Raw genomic sequence first — 19,990 nt, forward strand, 5'->3', positions numbered from 1 at the left:
TCAGGCTGTTTGAAGGGCAGGGGGGGCGAAAAGAAAAAAAGGGCACCTACTGCACAACATGGGACCCCATCAGTCACATGGTCAAGTTTAGACCATTGGAAGGGCAGCCAATAGGGCACATCCTCTAATTTTGCCACTCAAAAGGGCATTTTTGACACTCAAAAGGGCACTTAAGACAGACGTTTTTCAACAGTGGGGGCACCAGGAGGGGCGGTCGCTCCCCCTGCCCCCCCCTGAGTCCGCCAGTGCTCTGAGGTGAAGTCAAGCTCAACCTGTCGTCCTGCTGGAGCATGGGCATGTTCGGTGTGGTCTTTCCAGGAAATGGTCACACGGGGGACCTGTCAAACATCGGGTCCCAGGTCAGCCGAAGTCATCAGTCACTGTCTGGTTACGCTGTCACACAACCACAACTTATAGTGACAGCTGCAGGACATGATTTATTTACACTCATACTGACCTGCTGGGCGATCAACTAAATCATGACACACACACACACCATAGAGTATAAACTACCGTGATCGCAATGCATACTGCACAGTAAACACTGTATTAATGCACTGAACAAGACACCTCAAGACATGCTGTACTCTTGACAGATATACCTTAAGTATACTTAAGTATTATATTTCTAGTATACTTGTTTTTAAATATACTTATTATATATATATATATATATATATATATATATATATATATATATATATAAATCTGGCAGCAGAAGCCCATAAGTTTTGCCTTATCTTGGTCCTAATTATACTTGAATGTTGATTGAGAAATTGGTAGGCTACTTAAAGCAAGTATGTATTTTCCAGATCACAGAAAAATGCATCTGTATGTATTCAGGGTGTTGCCCCAATTGAGTGAGTTAGAACTCATTATAAATACCTGGGTGTCTATTATTGACGATGATCTTTCTTTCAAATAACATACAAAATGTAATTAAGAAAGTCAGAATCAGACTCAGCTTCCTTTTGTCTTCTGAGTGTAGGAAACGGATATAAGCAAAATTTCAGGCGATATTGTTTATATGCATTCTCCCACTACTAGCACATTAAAATCCTTGGATGCTAGCCTATATATCACAGCATGCTCTGGTTTATAACTCCCAGCAGATCCACTGGTCATTGTATGTTCAAATGAGGAATGTGTTGACAAGGACATCAGGATTTCAAGGACCATGATTCAACAAACATGGTGACAGCTGCAGTGACGTCGTTAGGCCTGGGCATCCGGGGCTCGAGCCCCCAATGTTTTATGAATAACCCCGGATCTCCGGATCCTGGGAAAAAAAATAAAAAGGGTTCTGTCCCCCCCCGTCAACGAAACTTGGGCTGGACTAAGCCCCCAATGTTTCAAGTCCCTAACAACGCCTTAGGACAGCTGTAGGGAAGAAAATGTTCTTGAGCCTGCTGGTGCGGGTACTGAGGGTCCTGTACCGCTTGTTGGGTGGAGGGAGGGCAAACAGAGGCTGGGGTGAAAGGCGTCTCTAATGATGCCTCACGCCCTCCGCAGACACACTTTCCTGGTGGTCCTCGATGGCAGGGACGTTGGGCACCGGTGATGCGCTTGCAGGGCCTTGCGGTCGGAGACAGAGCAGCTGCCATACCACACTGTGAAGCAGTTTGTCAGGATGCTCTCAATGGTACAACACGGGAGCTGCTCGCAAGATTTCTCACCGGGCAGTCAGAAAGTTAGTCAGAAGAGTAGCCCAGGAACCACTCTAGAAAGATCTGGAAGAAGCGGGTACTGTTGTCATAGAAAAAAGAATAGACAATGCATTCCACCGCCACGGTCTCCATTGAATGGAGCCATGTACTGGGAAATTCTTGAGAAGAATCTGCCTCATGAGCTTAGATCAACTGTCTGACCCCATCAGAGCATAAAAGTTGGTTTTACTCCATTGTTTGTAAACAATGTATTTATAAACATACACTGTATAGCTTAAAAACATGGGGGGTATTCCATCAACGTCGCTAAAGGACAATCCAGGCTTATGTTGATAAATCCCTCAAGATTTATAAAAAAAAATCCAGACATATTTTAGTCTCTCAAGACTTATCAAAATAAGCCTGGATTTTCCTTCAGCGAGGTTGATGGAATCCCCCCATGGTTACAACTATAAAGTTGATCTCACGGACGTCCTTGCAGCCACAGCCTTTCTATTAAACTGAGAGTTTACATTTCATGAGCCCCATCCCTCAGCTGTTTACCCAAAAACGTGGCAGTGAGCCTGCATTGTTGCTGTTCGAACACAGTGCACTCTTAAGTAAGTATAGAAAAACATGAATATATTTTAAGCATACTATTTATACTTTTCAATCTATTTTCAATACACTTAAGTATACTTTTTTTTCACTTGGGCTACCACATCATTAAACGATTCATTCATTCATTCATTCATTCATTCATTCATTCATTCATTAATTCACACGTTATATGGACTACTGTGCTACTGCACTACACACTGTAGTCTACCGTAGACTAGCCGTGCCAAACTGGGCAAGGTGGCAAACTGCCATTAAGCCCACTGTGCTGAGTACAGATAAAGCTGTACACATGCCACAAAGCTTAAAGCTACTTTGCTGATATGTTGTGACGAAGGCATTCTGATGGTATTTCCTTTCAAAGTTCGCTTGGGTACCATGCTAGGCGGCAAAGAACAGAGAGACACTGCCGCCTCCTGTTTGAGGGTGCCTTTAAACACACAACAATGTATTTATCCACTAACAGATCTAGTCAGATGTATCTATGAATGAACAATACCCACACATGTTCTCTAAGCTGTGTATGTGTTCATTATTATCTCCTCCAAAACATGTTTTGAGTTGTTTTTTTCATTAATACTGTATCATTACATATTTCTACTGTATATTTTTCATCTTTGAGTGTATGGCTTATGATATAATGTATTTTCAAAGGCAGTGCTTTCAATTGACAAAGTAGGCTACAGTATAGTAATAATGTGCTTTTACATTTTACATTTTTGGCATTTAGCAGACGCCTTATTCCAAAGCGACTTACAATCAATACATTTGAATACTAAGCATGTGAATCAGCAGTCCACCATTCGTTGCAGGAAGAGTAATCTAGCTCGGGCCCGGGGCCACTGATAGAAGGAAAAACCTTCTCCCTATTATCGCCTTCTACTAAAACATTTTTTTTATTTTTTTTATTTTTTATAATACTGGAGAAACTGAGAAACAGTACAAGGGGGGCAATAGAAGTTCTTAGGGATACAGTAGAGGGGAAAGCGGGTGTCTTTAGGAGACGTAGTGCTGAGGGTTATTGTCACTATGTTCTCTATGTTCTCTGGGGTGTTATCTACATTAGTCCATAAGCCAAGTAAGGTATGCTATGCAGCTGTGGGCACCTGTAACCACTCAACAACACATCTGTGACACGTTCTAATGCTTTGGTCCTCATATCGGGATCCGGTGTAATGATCAGACTTTTCTTTCGGAAAAAAAATAAATACATTTCCTCGTTGTTGAAAGTCACTGACACATCGCTAGTTGACTAACACAGCTTGTTTTGTGAGCCTGCTAACAATGTAAAGTTAGTGTTAGAATTAACTAGGTAGCAGTGGGGATTACTCACCCAATCCATTGCGTTGTTGCAGTATTTTGGCTTGACTAGTGACTTTGTGTTGTGATTCTCAACAACGTCGAAACGTAGTTCCGTGTCAGAACGTTTCGATTGGTTGCCGACATGCGGACCAAAAGACTAGAACGTGTCACACATGGGTAAAATAAGACTTATTTGGTTAAAATGACTTTCCGTCCTCTTCAGGACAGAAACTCTAGGAATTAAGAAGCTCTCATTTACTCTATCTCTTATTTTTTCACTCCGGTTCCGTTGCTACCTTCTCATCCTTCTTTGGGACTTTGCAGCGTGAACACTAGAGGTATCCAAACAGAGCCGTCTCTTGTAAGACTGCTGATTAGGAAACTATCCATGGCATCCCAACCTCTATAAATAATGGCATGTTAGTGCTGCGAGGCTGGGACCAGCTGCTTTAGGACACAGGGACTAGCTGCCTGCTACTGTTGAGGCTGCTCTCTCTGAGTGGGTGAGAGGACATTGACCCAGCTGAACTAGCTGCTGCAGTCTAGTCCTATCACTAAGAGCACAGAGCAAAAAGAGAGGGAGAGGGAGAGAGAGATAGAGATAGAGAGAGAGAGAGTGGAGTAGAGCTAGGTGGTGTGGCGAGACACGAAACAGGAGTACAGGAGTACGACACTCTTCGAGCAGGACGTTAGCGTTAGCTCCGACTGAGAAGGCAGGATGACTAAACCCATGCTGCCGAAGACGGCGGAGAAGAAGCCGGTAGCAGAGGAGGTCCCCGCAGACGCCGGCCCAGCGGACCCACCCCCGGCGGAGGAGGCTAAGGCAGTGGAAGCGGCACCCCCCCCACCTCCACCGGAGGAGCCGGCAGCACCAGAGGCCGCCAGTGCTGAGCCTGCGGAGGGGGGAGAAGTTGTTGCCCCTGCCCCAGAAGCACCCCCAACAGAGGATGGAGCCCTGTCTGCGGAGGGGGTCCCCGCGGAGACCGCTCCTGCCCCCCCCGCTGCGCCCGAGCCTGAACCAGAGCCCGCACCTGTTCTCAGTAGGCTTTTATCTATCTATTCTCCTTCAGGCTCTGAACTTCTTAGATCGCACCGATAAGTAGGCTACTTACCTTACTAAAGTGTTCATTTGACAGTGTGACAATAAGTTAGAGAGAGAGGGGCAAGACTTGGTTGACTGCTGTGGTTTATGTGGTTCTGTTGTGACTTTTGTAAATTATTGTTAGTGTTTTTTATGCTATTCGTTCTCAGTTGATGAAAGTAGATGGATAGTAAACTTAAGCTTGAGCAGTATATCCTTTAACTCCAAAGGAAGGAGGTGAACCGCTTCCAGATCTGATATGGTTGTTGAGTCTCTCTGCATTGGCAGTTGAGATCTAAAAAATTTATGTGAGTACATGTTCTATGAGGAAATTGATTTATCTGAGAAGTATGTTCACTGTGCTGCTTGCTACTCTGACCTCTAAACACAGCGTGACCTCTGACCTCTGTTACATGCTCACATCGTCCTCATTCATGGTTAACCCTCTGACATAGAATGATAGGCTCCGGGGGTTAAGGCCACACCGTAACCCAACCCCTGGTGGCTTTCGCCTGTGACTTATTTCAGCCTGCCTCTGTGGGGTGCACCCCAATTGTGTTGTTCTAAACAAGCCCTTCATCTTGTCCCAAATCACTTGGCAACAAGCTATGGCACAAGACAGAATCAAGAAAGATGATGCGCTCTCTCCTGACATTTGAAGGGATTAGGCATAGCTCACGCTCGCTTTTCTGTAAGATTCACAAAGATAGAATACCGTAGGTGCACGGCTGCAGGTTTCGGTAACATATCTCTATCACTGTCATATCATATATCCCCGTAAAAATAAAATGGTAATTCAGACATGACATGACAAGGATTTCCATTAGAGCTCAGGGTTTCCAGAGCAACACTAATGCACCTAGTCTGCTTTAACTAAAGCGGTGTCCTGCAATGTCAACACTATCTCGTGTGATACTGCTATCTCCATGCCTGCTTTCAGGGTAGCTTTACACAAAGCTTATGCAGCGGGTAAGGTTGGAGATACTGTATTTCACTAGATGACTCATAATCCTATTGGAAGCCCATAGTTTCCATGGCTGCTAGCCTGCTACCTATAGCAACAACACCCTATCTGCACCTTAAGCTGCTTTGATGCTGAAGCATTGTTGACAGGAAGACGTAATTCCAAAATAAACTCTAAATTCTAATTCTAAAAATACCCTACCTGTCATGTGACGTGTCTACGCCATCAATTATGAAAATGATTTACTGCTCACAGACCAGGCATCTAAATGTTTTTTTGGGGTGTTGCAATGCTGTATCTATTTGGAATCAGCTATTAGTGACACCACCACTATCTACTTCCTTGTTTTGCTTTCTTACAGTACCAGTCAAAAGTTTGGACACACTTCCCCATTCAATTGAATTCAATGTATCCAAACATTTCACTGGTACTCAGTATATTAACTAACGCTACCAACCTGACCCTCTCCCTCTCCACCTCCTCTCTATCCCCCTCTTCCTCAGCCCCCACCAGTGAGCCCATTGGACTGGTCATTGATGACATCAGCGACACCACCATATCGCTGAAGTGGAGAGCGCCTGACCGCATAGGCTCGTCTGACCTGGATGGCTACGGCATCGAGTACTGCAAGGAGGGCTGTGAGTGCAGTTCCCCAGTCGCCTACACACAATGGGTTCAAAGCTATTATGTGAAATTGGAAAAATACTCTTTAACAATTTACCGTCTAACAAGAAAGAAAATGTGTCAGTAAAACACTTCCAACCAAACAGACAGTAGCTACCTGAAGACTCTACGGTCATTGAGACAGATATGCCTGACATTGAGACAGCTAAGCCTGACCCCTTTACTGAAGCCTGGAGTTACTTTATCTTAAACCCCTTGATCAGCCGTTATCTAAAAAAGCTCTGGTTCCAGTCTGACAACACCTCAGGGTCTGCGTTGTGCAGAGAGGACTGATAGCCCTGAGCCACGGAACATTAGCACGATGCTTATGTGATTACAGCAGCAACCCCAGAGGTCTATGGCTTGGCTATGCTGAACTGGCTAGAATAATAATAAATGTCAATGTCCTAACTAGAAACGTTTAGCCTGGTTGTGACAAACAACTGGGAGACATCAAGTAGTATTTAAAATCATTTTAAATAGAAGTGCTTGAATTCAATTTGACTGACACAATGAAACCAATGACAATAGTCTCAAATTATAAAAGCGCAAGTCTCACCACCTATCTGGCATTACTCCAGGCAGGCTCAAACAAACAGCGAAAGTATTAGAAAGTATCTCCAATACTGTTCGACCCAGGTGTGTTTTGTGGACGACTGACTGAGTGACATGTAGGAGGTTGGGCGCTGGGCGTTTACACGTCTTTCCCCCTTTGCACACAGCGGACGAGTGGGTGCCAGCCTTCGAGGGTCTGACAGACAGGACGTCAGTGATCATCCGGGATCTTCCCACCGGGGAGAAGATGCAGTTCCGTGTGCGGGCGTACAACCTGGCGGGGCCCAGCGCCCCGACCTCCCTGGCACAGGCCGTCACCATCCGGGAGATTATGCGTAAGAAATTACAGCTACACTGATTGACGTTTTGCGCTAAACAATTGGCCAACAACTGAATCCCCATTTAAATTTTTATTTATATTTTTTTTTTTTACTGTCTTTGACATACAGCCAGGCACCCATAATAGGCACCCATTGTTTTTGAGGACCAGTGGAGTGTCCAGAAAATGTTTGGATTTTTTCGAACACCTGAAACCTTTTTCTAGAGCCATAAGGAATCAATAGGCTTTATAGCAAACAAACCTCCTGCTCACCCATAGCTTAAATCACATTACGCTGTGTGCCACTCTACACTTTCTTTCCTCCTCAATATCTGACGCTACTGCAAACACTGGAATATCCAGCACCCTGCCTAGACATACTTTTGCTCTGCAAAGTATAGTATAGTAAAGTATAGTAAAGGAAGTGTATGTATGTATTAGAGAGATATTGTTTGCCTGGCCCAGTCAGTGTGCCCACATTGCAAGATACAACTGATGGATCTTTTTTTTTAAATAAATAATTATGATGAAACATGGGCTTCAAATTTAAATTCAGCCAATAATTTTACATCTGAAACATTTTAAAACAGGAGAAATCTGAGGGGGCACGTGCCCTTTGTGCCCCCTGTACGAATGACGCCTCTGGATACAGGCCTCGAGTATGAACTCATATGAATACACGACCAAGACATTCTGTCCTATACCCCTGATTAAGGAAACATTAGCACTGTACTGGACATCATGTTTGCAATCCATAGGGTGCGATAGAACTTGAAAAAAGGTGTTTGGCTGTCATCTCCTCTCCTATTTCTTGGTAGTTCGAGATGTTTAGTGGATGAGCGCATAAAGTTAGCCACGACTAACTACATTACATGGTGGCCCAGATCATGTTTGTTAACACACACACACACACACACACACACACACACACACACATACATTCCCAAGGTCATCAGCTTCTTCAGTCTCAGCACCTCACAGATTAGCTGGCTGGTGTATTTTGAGGTCTCAGATGCACAGTCAAGCCCCTCAGACTTTCCGCTTTGCTGACAGGACGATACTAGCGTCTGATTGGCAGCAGCCTGGACAAGCACGTGCTCTTGTCATCTCATGGTCACAGATGAGGCTTGATAATGTGCACGAGCAGCGTTTAACATATGTGACGCGGTCTGGTGAAATGTGCAACCAGAAGGCAAAGTCATTTTTCAGTTTGTTACATGTGCTTAAACTACAGATTGTAAGCTTTCAAATGATGTGTCATACATTGAAATGGGAGAAAATTGAACACGACAGGCGTATTTGAATGTTGGTAGGCCTACACCTCAAACACTGAATGGCAGAAAAGTGACTCTAAACGCAGCCACAGCTACGAACAATGCTAACAGCTAGCGGGTAACAAAACACATCGCTACGAAGGTCTAAACGGTATTTTAATAACATCACAACATGCTGAGAGAACATCGACATGCTAAAAACACATAACTACACATAACAAGTTGTTCGCATATTATGCTAAACACTTACCATTACACTAAGTCAGTGGTTTTCAACCCTCTCCTCAGGGAACCCCAGCCGCTCCACATATTTGATCTGTTCCTCCACCAGCTCACCTGATTCAACTAATCACATACAAATCAATTAGGATTTGTACTTGATTAGTTGAATCAGGTGTGCTGGTGGTGGAACAGATCAAATATGTGGAGCGGCTGGGGTTCCCTGAGGAGAGGGTTGAGAACCACTACACTAAGTAAATGGTACCGGCATGATCAACATTGAAACATACTAAAACAATCTCAGTCCCATTGACCAGTCTCATCCAGAAACCCCCAAGTTGGATCATTATTCCCTTAGACGACTGTGGTTAAACAGACTTTTTCATTGCTATTTTATCATTCTTTCCTCACAGAGCGTCCCAAAATCTGGATGCCTCGAAACCTCCGCCAGACTCTGGTCAAGATAGTAGGGGAGACTATCAACCTCGCCATCCCTTTCCAGGTATGGAGGCAAAGCAGATCACACATTATTGTCTTTGGTGTGCACTGGTGTAAGAATAAGAGGAGGTTATGATATATTATCAACAACTTTAGCACAGAAACCAGAAATGGCTATTTTCCTCTTTGTTGCTGCACATTGAGTGACAAAATATTCATTTTATTCAACTTTGACAGCCCTCCATCCTTACACTACCTTTGACTTTGACACCTTAATTCACACTATGCCTTTTTATGCTGGGCAATACTAAAGCTACTGTTGACACGACTTAGCATGGTTTCTTATTCTCCTTCGAGACTATAAATACACATCCATCTCCAGTTTGGAAACTGTATCCAAGTAACATATGCAATCGACAGGTTAACAACTAACAGAGCCATGAATTTCCTAAGCATCTTACTGTGACTGCTAGAAACCTTCCGCTCAAAGCTCCTGTGGCCAAAGACTCTGATCCACTGCCATTTATCCGTGTTCATATAAGCCATTTATCCATGTTCATATAAGCCATTTATCCATGTTCATATAAGCCATTCAAATATCACAATATCGTATTTCACTTGTTTTAGTTTAGAGATGTGTGCCAGTCATCATCATCATCATCATCATCATCATCCCTAGCAATGAATGAGATGTTTAAGTAATAAATAATATAAATAAACAATATATACCTCAGTAAATAATTACTGAGGTAATGCAAGAAGTGCCAAGATAGCACAGTCTAGATTTGAGTATATATATATATATATATATATATATATATATATATATATATATATATATATATATATATACTGTATACTATGTAGTCTGTATACATAATATACTGTAGACTGTTATGTAATATCTAATTTCCTCATTTAGGGCAAGCCTCGGCCTAAGGTGGCCTGGACGAAAGGTGGGGAGCCTGTGAACCCTAAAAGGGTCAACTTGAGGAACAGCGACACAGATACCATCCTGTTCATCCGCAGCGCAGAGCGCGCTGACTCTGGGAAGTATGATCTGCAGGTGCAGATCGAGAATGTGGAGGACCAGGCCAGCATCAACATCCAGATCGTGGGTGAGGCCTCCACCCTTCCTCTAACGGCTTAGAAAACCATTCTATTAAAAATGCACGACTGATTCTGTTTTTTTTACATACTGTATTCATTGTATTTCCATTAAAAACAGACTCCAGGGTAATGGTTTCTCAAGAGACTTTGTTTTCTTCTCGATAGATTTGCCCGGGCCTCCTGTGGCTCTGAAGATCGCGGACGTGTGGGGCTCCAACGTGGCTCTGGAGTGGAAGGCACCCAAGGACAGTGGGAACTGTGAGATCACTGGCTACACTATTCAGAAGGCTGACAAAAAGACCATGGTGAGATTTGATTATCTTAAATGTAGCAGGTAGCGTTTATTTGTTACGGAACTGTTCCACTGCATTTACATGGTATTGAAAAATTATGTGGTGACAGTGACTATGGTGAAATAGTAGTTGAAATAATTCAACATTTCATAACTACCTCTTACCAATGTTGCCTAGTGGTCCTTGTTTTAATCAATGCCGCCAAGGGAGTACAAACAGTTTGTTTCTGTGTGATTTTTAAAAAAACACACAAAAAAACATACCCTAGTCATGTATATTACAATAAAACTACCATGAGAGAATATTCTTGTCCGATGTCTGCCCTTGCTAGCAGATTCAGTAGATAATATCTAAGTCATGAAGAGGCTAATGTTTCATCCCCCAACTGGCACCCAGAGGTCAGTCCTCTGAGAGAGAGAGAGTGATAAGAGCTCCCTGATAATAGCTGTTAGTATCCAGGCCTCAGCTCACCGTCAACTATGCCCGGCTCTCAGTGTGTTACCGTTGGGTCTAATAACCGCGCCACTGCCAAGCCAAGGTAGCTAAGCTCTCCGCCACACACCCATAATTGAGTAACGTATGTACACTATGTCAGGGGAAGAACGCTACGTGGTGACTGAGGGATATTTTAGCCCACCCTTGTGACACGGTCAGGCCTAGCAGGGGACAGAGCCCTTGTGGGCAAGGAGAGCTGCATTCTGGGCCTGTTTGTTTGAACTCCAACTGCCCTGCAGAAGGTTCTGCCCTCCTCAACCCCCCAGCCACCCTGGGGGCACAGCAGGGCTGGCATGCCCTAATCTTAGCCTGATAGCCTTGGCCCCCCTACTCCCCTATAAGGCTTGTCTGAGGAGTGACGTACAAAGCCATTGTACTTATGCCGCCGCAAGGTTACTGGCTATATGAAAGCTGCCTGGTCGGGTTTCACACCAACCAATTAATTGCCTTCATCTCACAATGGACCGGCTTGTAGATACGAGATGATCGCATTACAAAGAACAATATCTCAATAGGATATCAGAGATGTTCCACTTGCTAAATATAAAAGTGGCGGGGGTTCCTGGTGCCCCTTTGATTGGCACACATTCATAGGTACTGGCATGTGGATTAATCTTCTCAGCAACCACTCAGCAGGCAGAGTAAATGTATTGTTTTCTTACATTTTTGGTAGCACCAAAATAGCATAAGTAATACAAAATAGCATAAGTATTTACTCATTCACTCTTTTGTTAGATTTGGAACAACATTCATTGACAATTAGATTTCACTTTGTATACATGAAGTGTAAGTGACCAAAATAGGGGAGGCCGGAGGAGGTAGAAATCGGAAAATGGGCTTGTTGTAATGCATGGAACGGATTGAGGAATTGCAACATACCATTTCTCAATCGATTCCATGCATTATAATGAGACTGTCCTCCGATTTCTACCTCCACTAGCCTCGCCTGGACGAAAAAGTGGTTCATAAGCACAGTATGCACTGTTCGTGAGCATAGAATTATAAGGTTCTATCTCCGTTTAGGGTAGTTCAGAGATATTGAGCGTCAAAGTTTTTACATTCCATTATGTTTTGTGAGATGGAACCTTTGTATTTTATTAATTACTAACTCAAAAATGTCAACATTTAAAAAATAACACCACACAGGCATTAATAAACACCTAATGGGTCAGATTATGTAAAAAACTAAATGTTTGCATAAAAAACAAAAAAAGTTGACCCCCAAAGTTGTGACCAAGTTGACCAAAGTTGTGGTTCATTTTCAGGAGTGGTACACTGTCTATGAGTCGTACAGACGTACTAACTGCGTAGTGTCTGACCTGATCATGGGGAACGAGTACGTGTTCCGTGTGTACTCCATCAACATGGTGGGTCTCAGCGATGACCCCTGCGAATCAAAGGACAGCGCCATCATCCAAAAAACAGGTGGCTCCCATACCCGGCCAGTACACTGTTAATCACACTCACTACATCACAGATATGAGCATCAACAAGCTGTGAATAATTATTGATTGTCATCGTGTACAGTATGTATATGTGTAAACACTAGGACAGCCGTGCCTATTTCACCTACTCTTAGCGCCGCCTCGGGGGGGTCAAATGACCATAGTCTTTAGAATGGGAAGCTGCTACTTACACTCAAAGACCACTAGTTGGCGCCTTTTGTAAATTAGCCTGCCTCCTACACACTAAAAACTGCAAAATATCTTTATACTAGCTTATCCTGACGTGATTTTGAAAATGTAAGGATACTGGGTGGTAGAACACACATATCTAGGAAAAGTCATGAAAGGAGGGTCCTGAAATTTGATTGAGTGCAAAGATATAACACATTTTTTGACTCACTTAGTCAAATGATCCCACCCATGGCTGTTCTAGTGACCCCACCCATGGCTGCTCTAGTGTTAAATGACTCCACCCATGGCTGTTCTAGTGTTAAATGACTCCACCCATGGCTGTTCTAGTGTTAATTGACCCCACCCATGGCTGTTCTAGTGTTAAATGACCCCACCCACGGCTGTTCTAGTGTTAAATGACCCCACCCACGGCTGTTCTAGTGTTAAATGACCTCACCCACGGCTGTTCTAGTGACCCCACACATGGCTGTTCTACTGTTAAATGACCCCACCCACGGCTGTTCTAGTGTTAAATGACCCCACCCACGGCTGTTCTAGTGTTAAATGACCCCACCCACGGCTGTTCTAGTGTTAAATGACCCCACCCACGGCTGTTCTAGTGTTAAATGACCCCACCCACGGCTGTTCTAGTGTTAAACAACATAGAACTAAGTGAACCTAACCCGAGCGCTGCTTGTCCATCAGGTATGGAATACAAGCCTCCCACCTACAAGGAGCGCGACTTCGACGAGGCGCCCAAGTTCACCCACCCGCTGGTGAGCCGCTCGGTCATAGCAGGCTACAACGCCACGCTCAGCTGCTCCGTCAGAGGCAGCCCCAAGGTGAGCACGAGCTCCTCTGCCTCCACGATAGAGGGATAGAGGACTTACTACTATGGCTGAGGGAGGGAGAGAGGAGGGGAAGAGAAGGAGGGAGAGAGGAGGGAGAGAGGAGGGGAACAGAGGGAGGGAGAGAGAGGAAAATAGTATGTATGCTACTTACTATGGTTGCATTCGTAAAATTTGCTCTGAGAGCGGAGCGCACACTGGGTTCAACGCCATAAAGGGACCAAGTAATTTGATTGGACAAGAGGCTGACTTAGTCCATGAGTGCTGATCAGATTCCAGAGCGAATTTTACGAACGCAGCCCTATGAATAATGAAGTGACTGTAATCTTGTACAGCAACATCAACATCATCATCATAACACTGTCTGTCTACCAAATCAATATGACAATTATCATTATTATTATTATTATTATTATTATGTGAGATAAGTTTGTACTATTACCTTTAGATACAGTATATTCTATGTACATCAATGATCAGTATATATGCTCCCAGACTATGGAACACCCTACCTGAGAGCCTGAGATTGTCCAAAACTCTGGAAAACATTTAAGCGAGACCTCAAAACCTACTTATTCAATCTCGCCTTTTAAATGCCCATCTTAGTTGTTGCTTTATCTTCTTTGCTCTTTGTGAAGCGCATTGGGTCACATTTTATGAGAAATGTATATATACAAATACAATTTGATTTGATTTGATTTGCATATACTGCATCTAGTTTAAATGTAATTCTAACCTCTTCTCCTTCTTAGCCAAAAGTGACCTGGTACAAAAACAAGATGGATCTCTCCAACGAGGCCAAGTACCGTATGTTTACTAAGCAGGGTGTTCTGACCCTGGAGATCCGTAAGCCCTGTACATTTGACGGGGGGGTGTACATGTGTAAAGCAGTCAACAGCAGCGGGGAAGACGTGGTGGAGTGCAAGCTGGAGGTCCGCCGTAAGTACCCCCCTCACACAGCTGCCTTGTCCTGCTACAGCGAGCTCGCTAACACCCCACAGCCTCACCAGCCCTGCAAATCCATATTCACTCATTCATAGAGCACATTTGTGACAGCGTCTGGTGAAAAAGGGGACTAAGTCGGCAACCGATCAAAATGTTCCGACTTGGGCGCTTAGGTGGCGTAGCGGGTTAAGCGCTGACCATGTATCCGCAGGGTCCCCGGTTCGATTCCGTCCGGGGGCATATCCTGCATGTCATCCCTCCTCTCTCTCTCACCCATCCTTCCTGTCTAAATCTTCACTGTATCTGTCAATAAAATGAAAAATATGAGTGGGACTGCCCCACTCAGAAAAAGAAAAAAAAAATCCGACTTTTATTTTGAAAACACGGAAATACATTTCAGCGTTGTTGAGGATCACAACACAAACTCGCTAGTCGAGCCAAAATACTGCAACGCAATGGATTGGGTGAGTAATCCCCACTGCTACCTAGTTAACTATAATACTACTTTACAATGTTAGCAGGCTCACCAAACAAGCTGTGTTAGTTGACTGTCATTCATTTTCAACAACGCTGAAATGTATTTACATTTTTCAAAATAAAAGTCTGAACATTAAATCGGCTGCCGACTTGTTCCCCATTTCACCAGACGCTGTCACATTTACTGTATACGGTCGCATAATGGTGGTTATTAAAAATTGCAACTTCAACAGTTGCCAACTTACAGCCACCTTCTTTTTTCCTTTTCTTTTTTTTGTCCTGTCTCAATACAACTGTTGCATATGTGTCCATCAAATATGAAGTCATATATGAATGCCTGAAAATGTCAATGTCATATATGAAAGCTCCTCAGCTCATATTTATTACATATATGTTTTTGTGTGTTTCCATATGAAATATTCTATATTTCGGACAGCAAATCTGAGATGGAAGAATGATCATAATCTATTCTTAACATTTCAGATTGTGTCTATCATAAGGCTTTATATTAACTGCCTCACAGACCTTTGGATGTTTTCCAGTGTACATACATTGTACATTTTAACCATTTAGCAGACACTGTTATCCAAAGTGACTTACACTAGGTTCCAGGGACAGTCTTACTCAAGGGCACACTATACTTCTACTTTCTACTACCCCACTTGTACTGTTTCTCCAGTGTCTACACAAAAAAAATCATATTATTCTACTACGACGACTGCCAATGGCCGCTGGCCTGAGCTAGATTACTCTTCCTGCTACGACTGGTGAACTGATGATTCACTTGCTTAGTCAAATGTATCGATTGTAAGTCGCTTTGGAATACGGCGTCTGCTAAATGCCAAAAATGTAAATGTAAATGTAAACGTACACTAGTGGTGGTGTTCCCATGTGGTGGTGGTGTTCCCCTGACCTTCTGATCACCAGTCCGACTCACTATCCACTACTAGGCTACCACTACCCCTTCCAGTGTACAATCCAAAGGTTCTGAATGGATCCTGCCTCCATGATCCATCTGTCCTGAAGTGTGTCTCTCCTTCTCTCTGTAACCCATCACTGTCCTGTCACCTTCCCCCCCCCTTTCCTCCTCAGAACCTGTGTTCCAAGGTAAGATCCCAACCCACCCCCCCACCCTGAATCTGGAACATTTCATATAAAATATACAACATTTGATATAAAATGTTATATATTGTGTCTATCATAAGGCTTTATATTAACTGCCTGAAAGACCTTTGGATGTATTCCAGTGTCGGACTGGTATATAAAATAAAATGTTGTAATAAACAATGGAGATGTGTGTATCAGCCTACATTAATAACCACTGTGTAGTTATCCCATGTTTTCTACTCTGCCACTATTCAAGGCTTACAGATGATGACCTGTTTTACAGCTCAAGTCAACAAAGAAGACCTCAAGAAATGAGAAGACCTGGTTGACGAAAGGGTGAATGTCCTATCCTCCCTGGCGTACACAGCCCTGCCCTGGGACCCTGGCAATAAAAGAAAGTGTCAAGAGAGAATTAGATAGTTCATGATTCATCCATCCCCTATTGTGTGCACATCTTCCTTCCCCTCTAGCTGTGAAATCATCTCACGTAGCGTGACGTTAGAATGATAAGGTTCTATCTCCATTTTTGTCAAAAAACATTTTTTTTTTACATAATCTGATCCATTAGGTGTTTATTAATGCCTGTGTGGTGTTATTTTTAAAATGTTTACATTTTTGAGTTAGTAATTCATAAAACACAAAGGTTCCCATCTCACAAAACATGATGGAATGTAAAAACGTTGACGCTCAATATCTCTGAACTGCCCTGAACGGAGATAGAACCTTATCATTCTAAACGGAGATAGAACCTTATCATTCTAAACGGAGATAGGTCGTCAAAGACATTTATCCGTATTGATTTGTTTGTTTGTTTATGTATTTCATGTAATCATCTTTGAGGAGTAGCAGAAGACTGGGTTGTTTGATTGACACTGGAGTCCATTGTAAGGGAGAGGTTCCTATGCTGTGCTGTGTTAAGAACTTGTTGCGTATTTGTGGCAATGTGTATTTCTGTTTAATTTATGGAAAATAAATGCAAAGCTCAATTCAAGTCCGCTCACGTCATTGGGTGCAATTTCATAAAACGAACGTAAATCATTTGCAGGATTCTCTCTAGGGTTCCTACAAGTTGCAACAAGTCAAATTAGACCTCTTTTTTTTAGACCTCTTTGAATAGCATTTTAGACCTATTCGCGACACCATAGCTTTTTGCCATCCTCGAGGTGATGAAACTAGGGATTTCACTGCCATACAGACAACAAAGTCTGAAGGATAATTAATCTAAAATAAATAAGTCCCATAATTACTCAAAAGTAAATTTTCATTTCCGCGTAAATAGATAGTGGTCGGACTGATGTCCTTGCAGGACAAGCTAATCTCATTATTAATACCTAATTTTTTAGACCTAATAACTGAAATGTGGGACCTTTTTAGGCCTTATGAATCGCATTGCTGGATTTTAGACTTAAGGATTAAAGACCAGCGCGGGAACCCTTTCTCTCCGATTGAGTTTTACCTTATTCTATTATTTTATATATATATAGAGAGACAGTTATACATTGTATACTCCATTCTTCTCCGTCATACACTGTGTGTCTATTAAATTAGTCTATTTATTCCGTTCTATTCTGATGCGTGCACAGGTGGAGCAGGACTGCTGCGTCTCACGCCGCTCTGCTGGCACATGATCGCTATGAGGTCAACAGAGCACGCAGCGTGCCAACCGGCGACGCAGCATGCCAACCACGCCGCACACAGCGTGCGGCTGACGCTCCAATGCCAGTGGGAATGAACAAATGCTGTCAAGGGCTGGGTAGTAATGTACCCAAAGCCTGACTAAGGCTAAAGTGGATAGAGCTATGTGTTTAATGTGTGGCTGCAGAGGGGAGTTATGGGAAGGGTTGGAATAACCGGGATGGCTGTGTGTGTGTGGCTGGGGGGGGGGGGGGGGGGGGTGAAGTATGTTGGTCCAGCCAAGCCATGTTGCTGGCTGAAATGCTGTGAAAGGTAAAGGCTCATAGTGGCACAGGATGAATGCCCACCGCTGACCTTCATCCGTTTGTGTCGACACATATGTTACATTTTTGTAACATAACCACATAATTGTCATTTTTGAGGTTTAAGATTTAGGTTTAGATTTATGTCGCATTCAATACAGGAGTGAACCGCGGCACTTTTGATTATTTCTTTATCCAGGAATTACACTGACTAAATTGAAATGCTTATGTATTCTAGGCCTCTCAGTAAGAGGGGGTTGTAAGTGTTGTAGTTGGTACAGGGTGTGTCTTATTATACCCAGTGCATCTCAGGTGACATAATCATCTCTTACACTATCTACAGGGTTATTTTTCACACAAAAACATCCAGCTCTAGGGGTTCTCTTTCAGTCGACTCGGTTCAATAATATCTCACTATGGGATATGCAGTCCTATTAGCTGAAGCCCTGTTCAATCACATCTGTAACAGACCAGGAGGGAGAGCGTTCCATGGCCGATCTCACCCAGCAGCCCAGCTTATAAAAGCTCCTGCATTGCGCGCCCATTTCTTTCTTTACACTCTTCACTTGCTTATTTGCATCTACAGTAGTTTGGTTAGCTCGCAACATTTAAATACTGGGTTCCTACAAGTTTCAACAAGTCTAATTTAAGACCTTTTTAGACCTTTTTTAGACCTCTTTGAATATAATTTTAGACCTATTCGCGAAACCATTATGATAGCTTTTTGTCATCCTGCCATAGCTTCGTTCGCCAATCATTTCTCCTGGGGGCAGCGAATTGGCATTTTTTTTGGTTCCAGCTTGATTCATTTCCATGTGGTCGGACTGATTTCCTTGCAGGACAAGCTAATCTCATTTTTTAGACCTAGCACCTAATTTTTTAGACCTAATAACTGAAACGTAAGCCCTTTTAAGGCCTTATACATTTGATTGCTGGATTTTAGACTTTAAGGCTTTTTAAGACCAGCGCGGGAACCCTGTAAATATAGCCCAAGGAGTCTGTCGATCTCAAGTGGAGGGGATTTGAGGGACGATGTGAGAGACGTGTTGCCGTGCCTTTCCTGTGCTCCATCCCCACAGCCCTTTCCTTCCTACAGGAGCAGCTTAAACAGGACAAGGCCTTGTCCACCTTCTGAGATGTCGAAATGAGCTGACTGAAAGAGAACATTGTGTTACAGTGTGTAACCCCCGGTTTTCTGAAGGAGACATTATCACCAGATTGCCTGTCTTCTACGTGCTTGTGAAGAGGTGGAATGAAATGGCCGCGCAATGCAGTAGCCTTGATAGGCTGGGCTGGGCAGGGTCCAGCCATGCAAAGCGCTCCGGGGCTGTTCCAGGTGTGATTGGATAGGGTGTCAGGGAATAGGATATAACATAGTGAGATGACTCCCTCATCTCCTTGAGAGACCCAAGGTTACATACCCTAACCCAAAGGCTTCAGGAGGAGAACCAGCACCCTTGAGTGGCACTCTGACCAGTTAGACAAAACCTAACACCAAATGCAGACAGGAGAGGAGGGATGACATGCAGGATATGTCGATGGCCAGAGTCCAACCAGGGAGCTTGCGATAATGCGGTATGCGCATTTGTGTGCTAGAGATGCCAGAATATTTTAAAGAATACATTTTTGGCAAAGTTATAGCCACTTAAAATTAGGGCTGGGTTAAAAAAATCGATTTCCCGATTCTGAATCGATCTTCATTAAATGAGCGATTATCGATTCATAAATCCCGAGATCGTTTTTTTTTTTTTTTGCTTGCAGCTTCAACCCGCAACGAGATCTCGTGGCCAGATCTCGCGCTACAAGAATTTATCATATCTCACGCAACGTGAGGTGTCAACACTAACATCTAAAAACATGGCGATGGCAGGGACACTCAAGTCACCACCAGGCTTAAAGTCAGATGTCTGGGTGCATTTTGGATTTAAAAAATGTGACGATAGAGATGAGCTGGACAAAAGCAAAGTCATATGTAAATAAAAAGTACATTCATGTAACTGCTTTGGAGTCAATTCATTGATATGTTTAACAATGCTACATGTTATAGGGTTCCTTGAACCATTTATAGCATTAGTTCGGAGAA

At 43.3% G+C, this 19,990-nt stretch overlaps 1 protein-coding gene across 1 annotated transcript in view; it reads left to right on the forward strand.

The window, feature by feature from the left end:
* mybpc3 (myosin binding protein C3) overlaps positions 1-17,702 on the forward strand; it is a gene marked incomplete at both ends in the record, with an annotated part of 40,766 nt that extends 23,064 nt beyond the window's left edge. The window contains 10 exons of the mRNA XM_080528084.1: positions 6,115-6,249; positions 6,997-7,164; positions 9,055-9,143; positions 10,002-10,197; positions 10,355-10,494; positions 12,243-12,402; positions 13,299-13,435; positions 14,194-14,380; positions 15,956-15,970; positions 17,554-17,702. Coding sequence (XP_080384210.1) covers positions 6,115-6,249; positions 6,997-7,164; positions 9,055-9,143; positions 10,002-10,197; positions 10,355-10,494; positions 12,243-12,402; positions 13,299-13,435; positions 14,194-14,380; positions 15,956-15,970; positions 17,554-17,702 — 1,376 coding nt within the window. The remainder of the gene's footprint in view (positions 1-6,114; positions 6,250-6,996; positions 7,165-9,054; positions 9,144-10,001; positions 10,198-10,354; positions 10,495-12,242; positions 12,403-13,298; positions 13,436-14,193; positions 14,381-15,955; positions 15,971-17,553) is intronic.
* Positions 17,703-19,990: the final 2,288 nt, after the last annotated feature.

This window comes from Nansenia antarctica, assembly GCF_963989245.1.
Source record: "Nansenia antarctica genome assembly, chromosome: 4".
Taxonomy (NCBI): Eukaryota; Metazoa; Chordata; class Actinopteri; order Argentiniformes; family Microstomatidae; genus Nansenia; species Nansenia antarctica.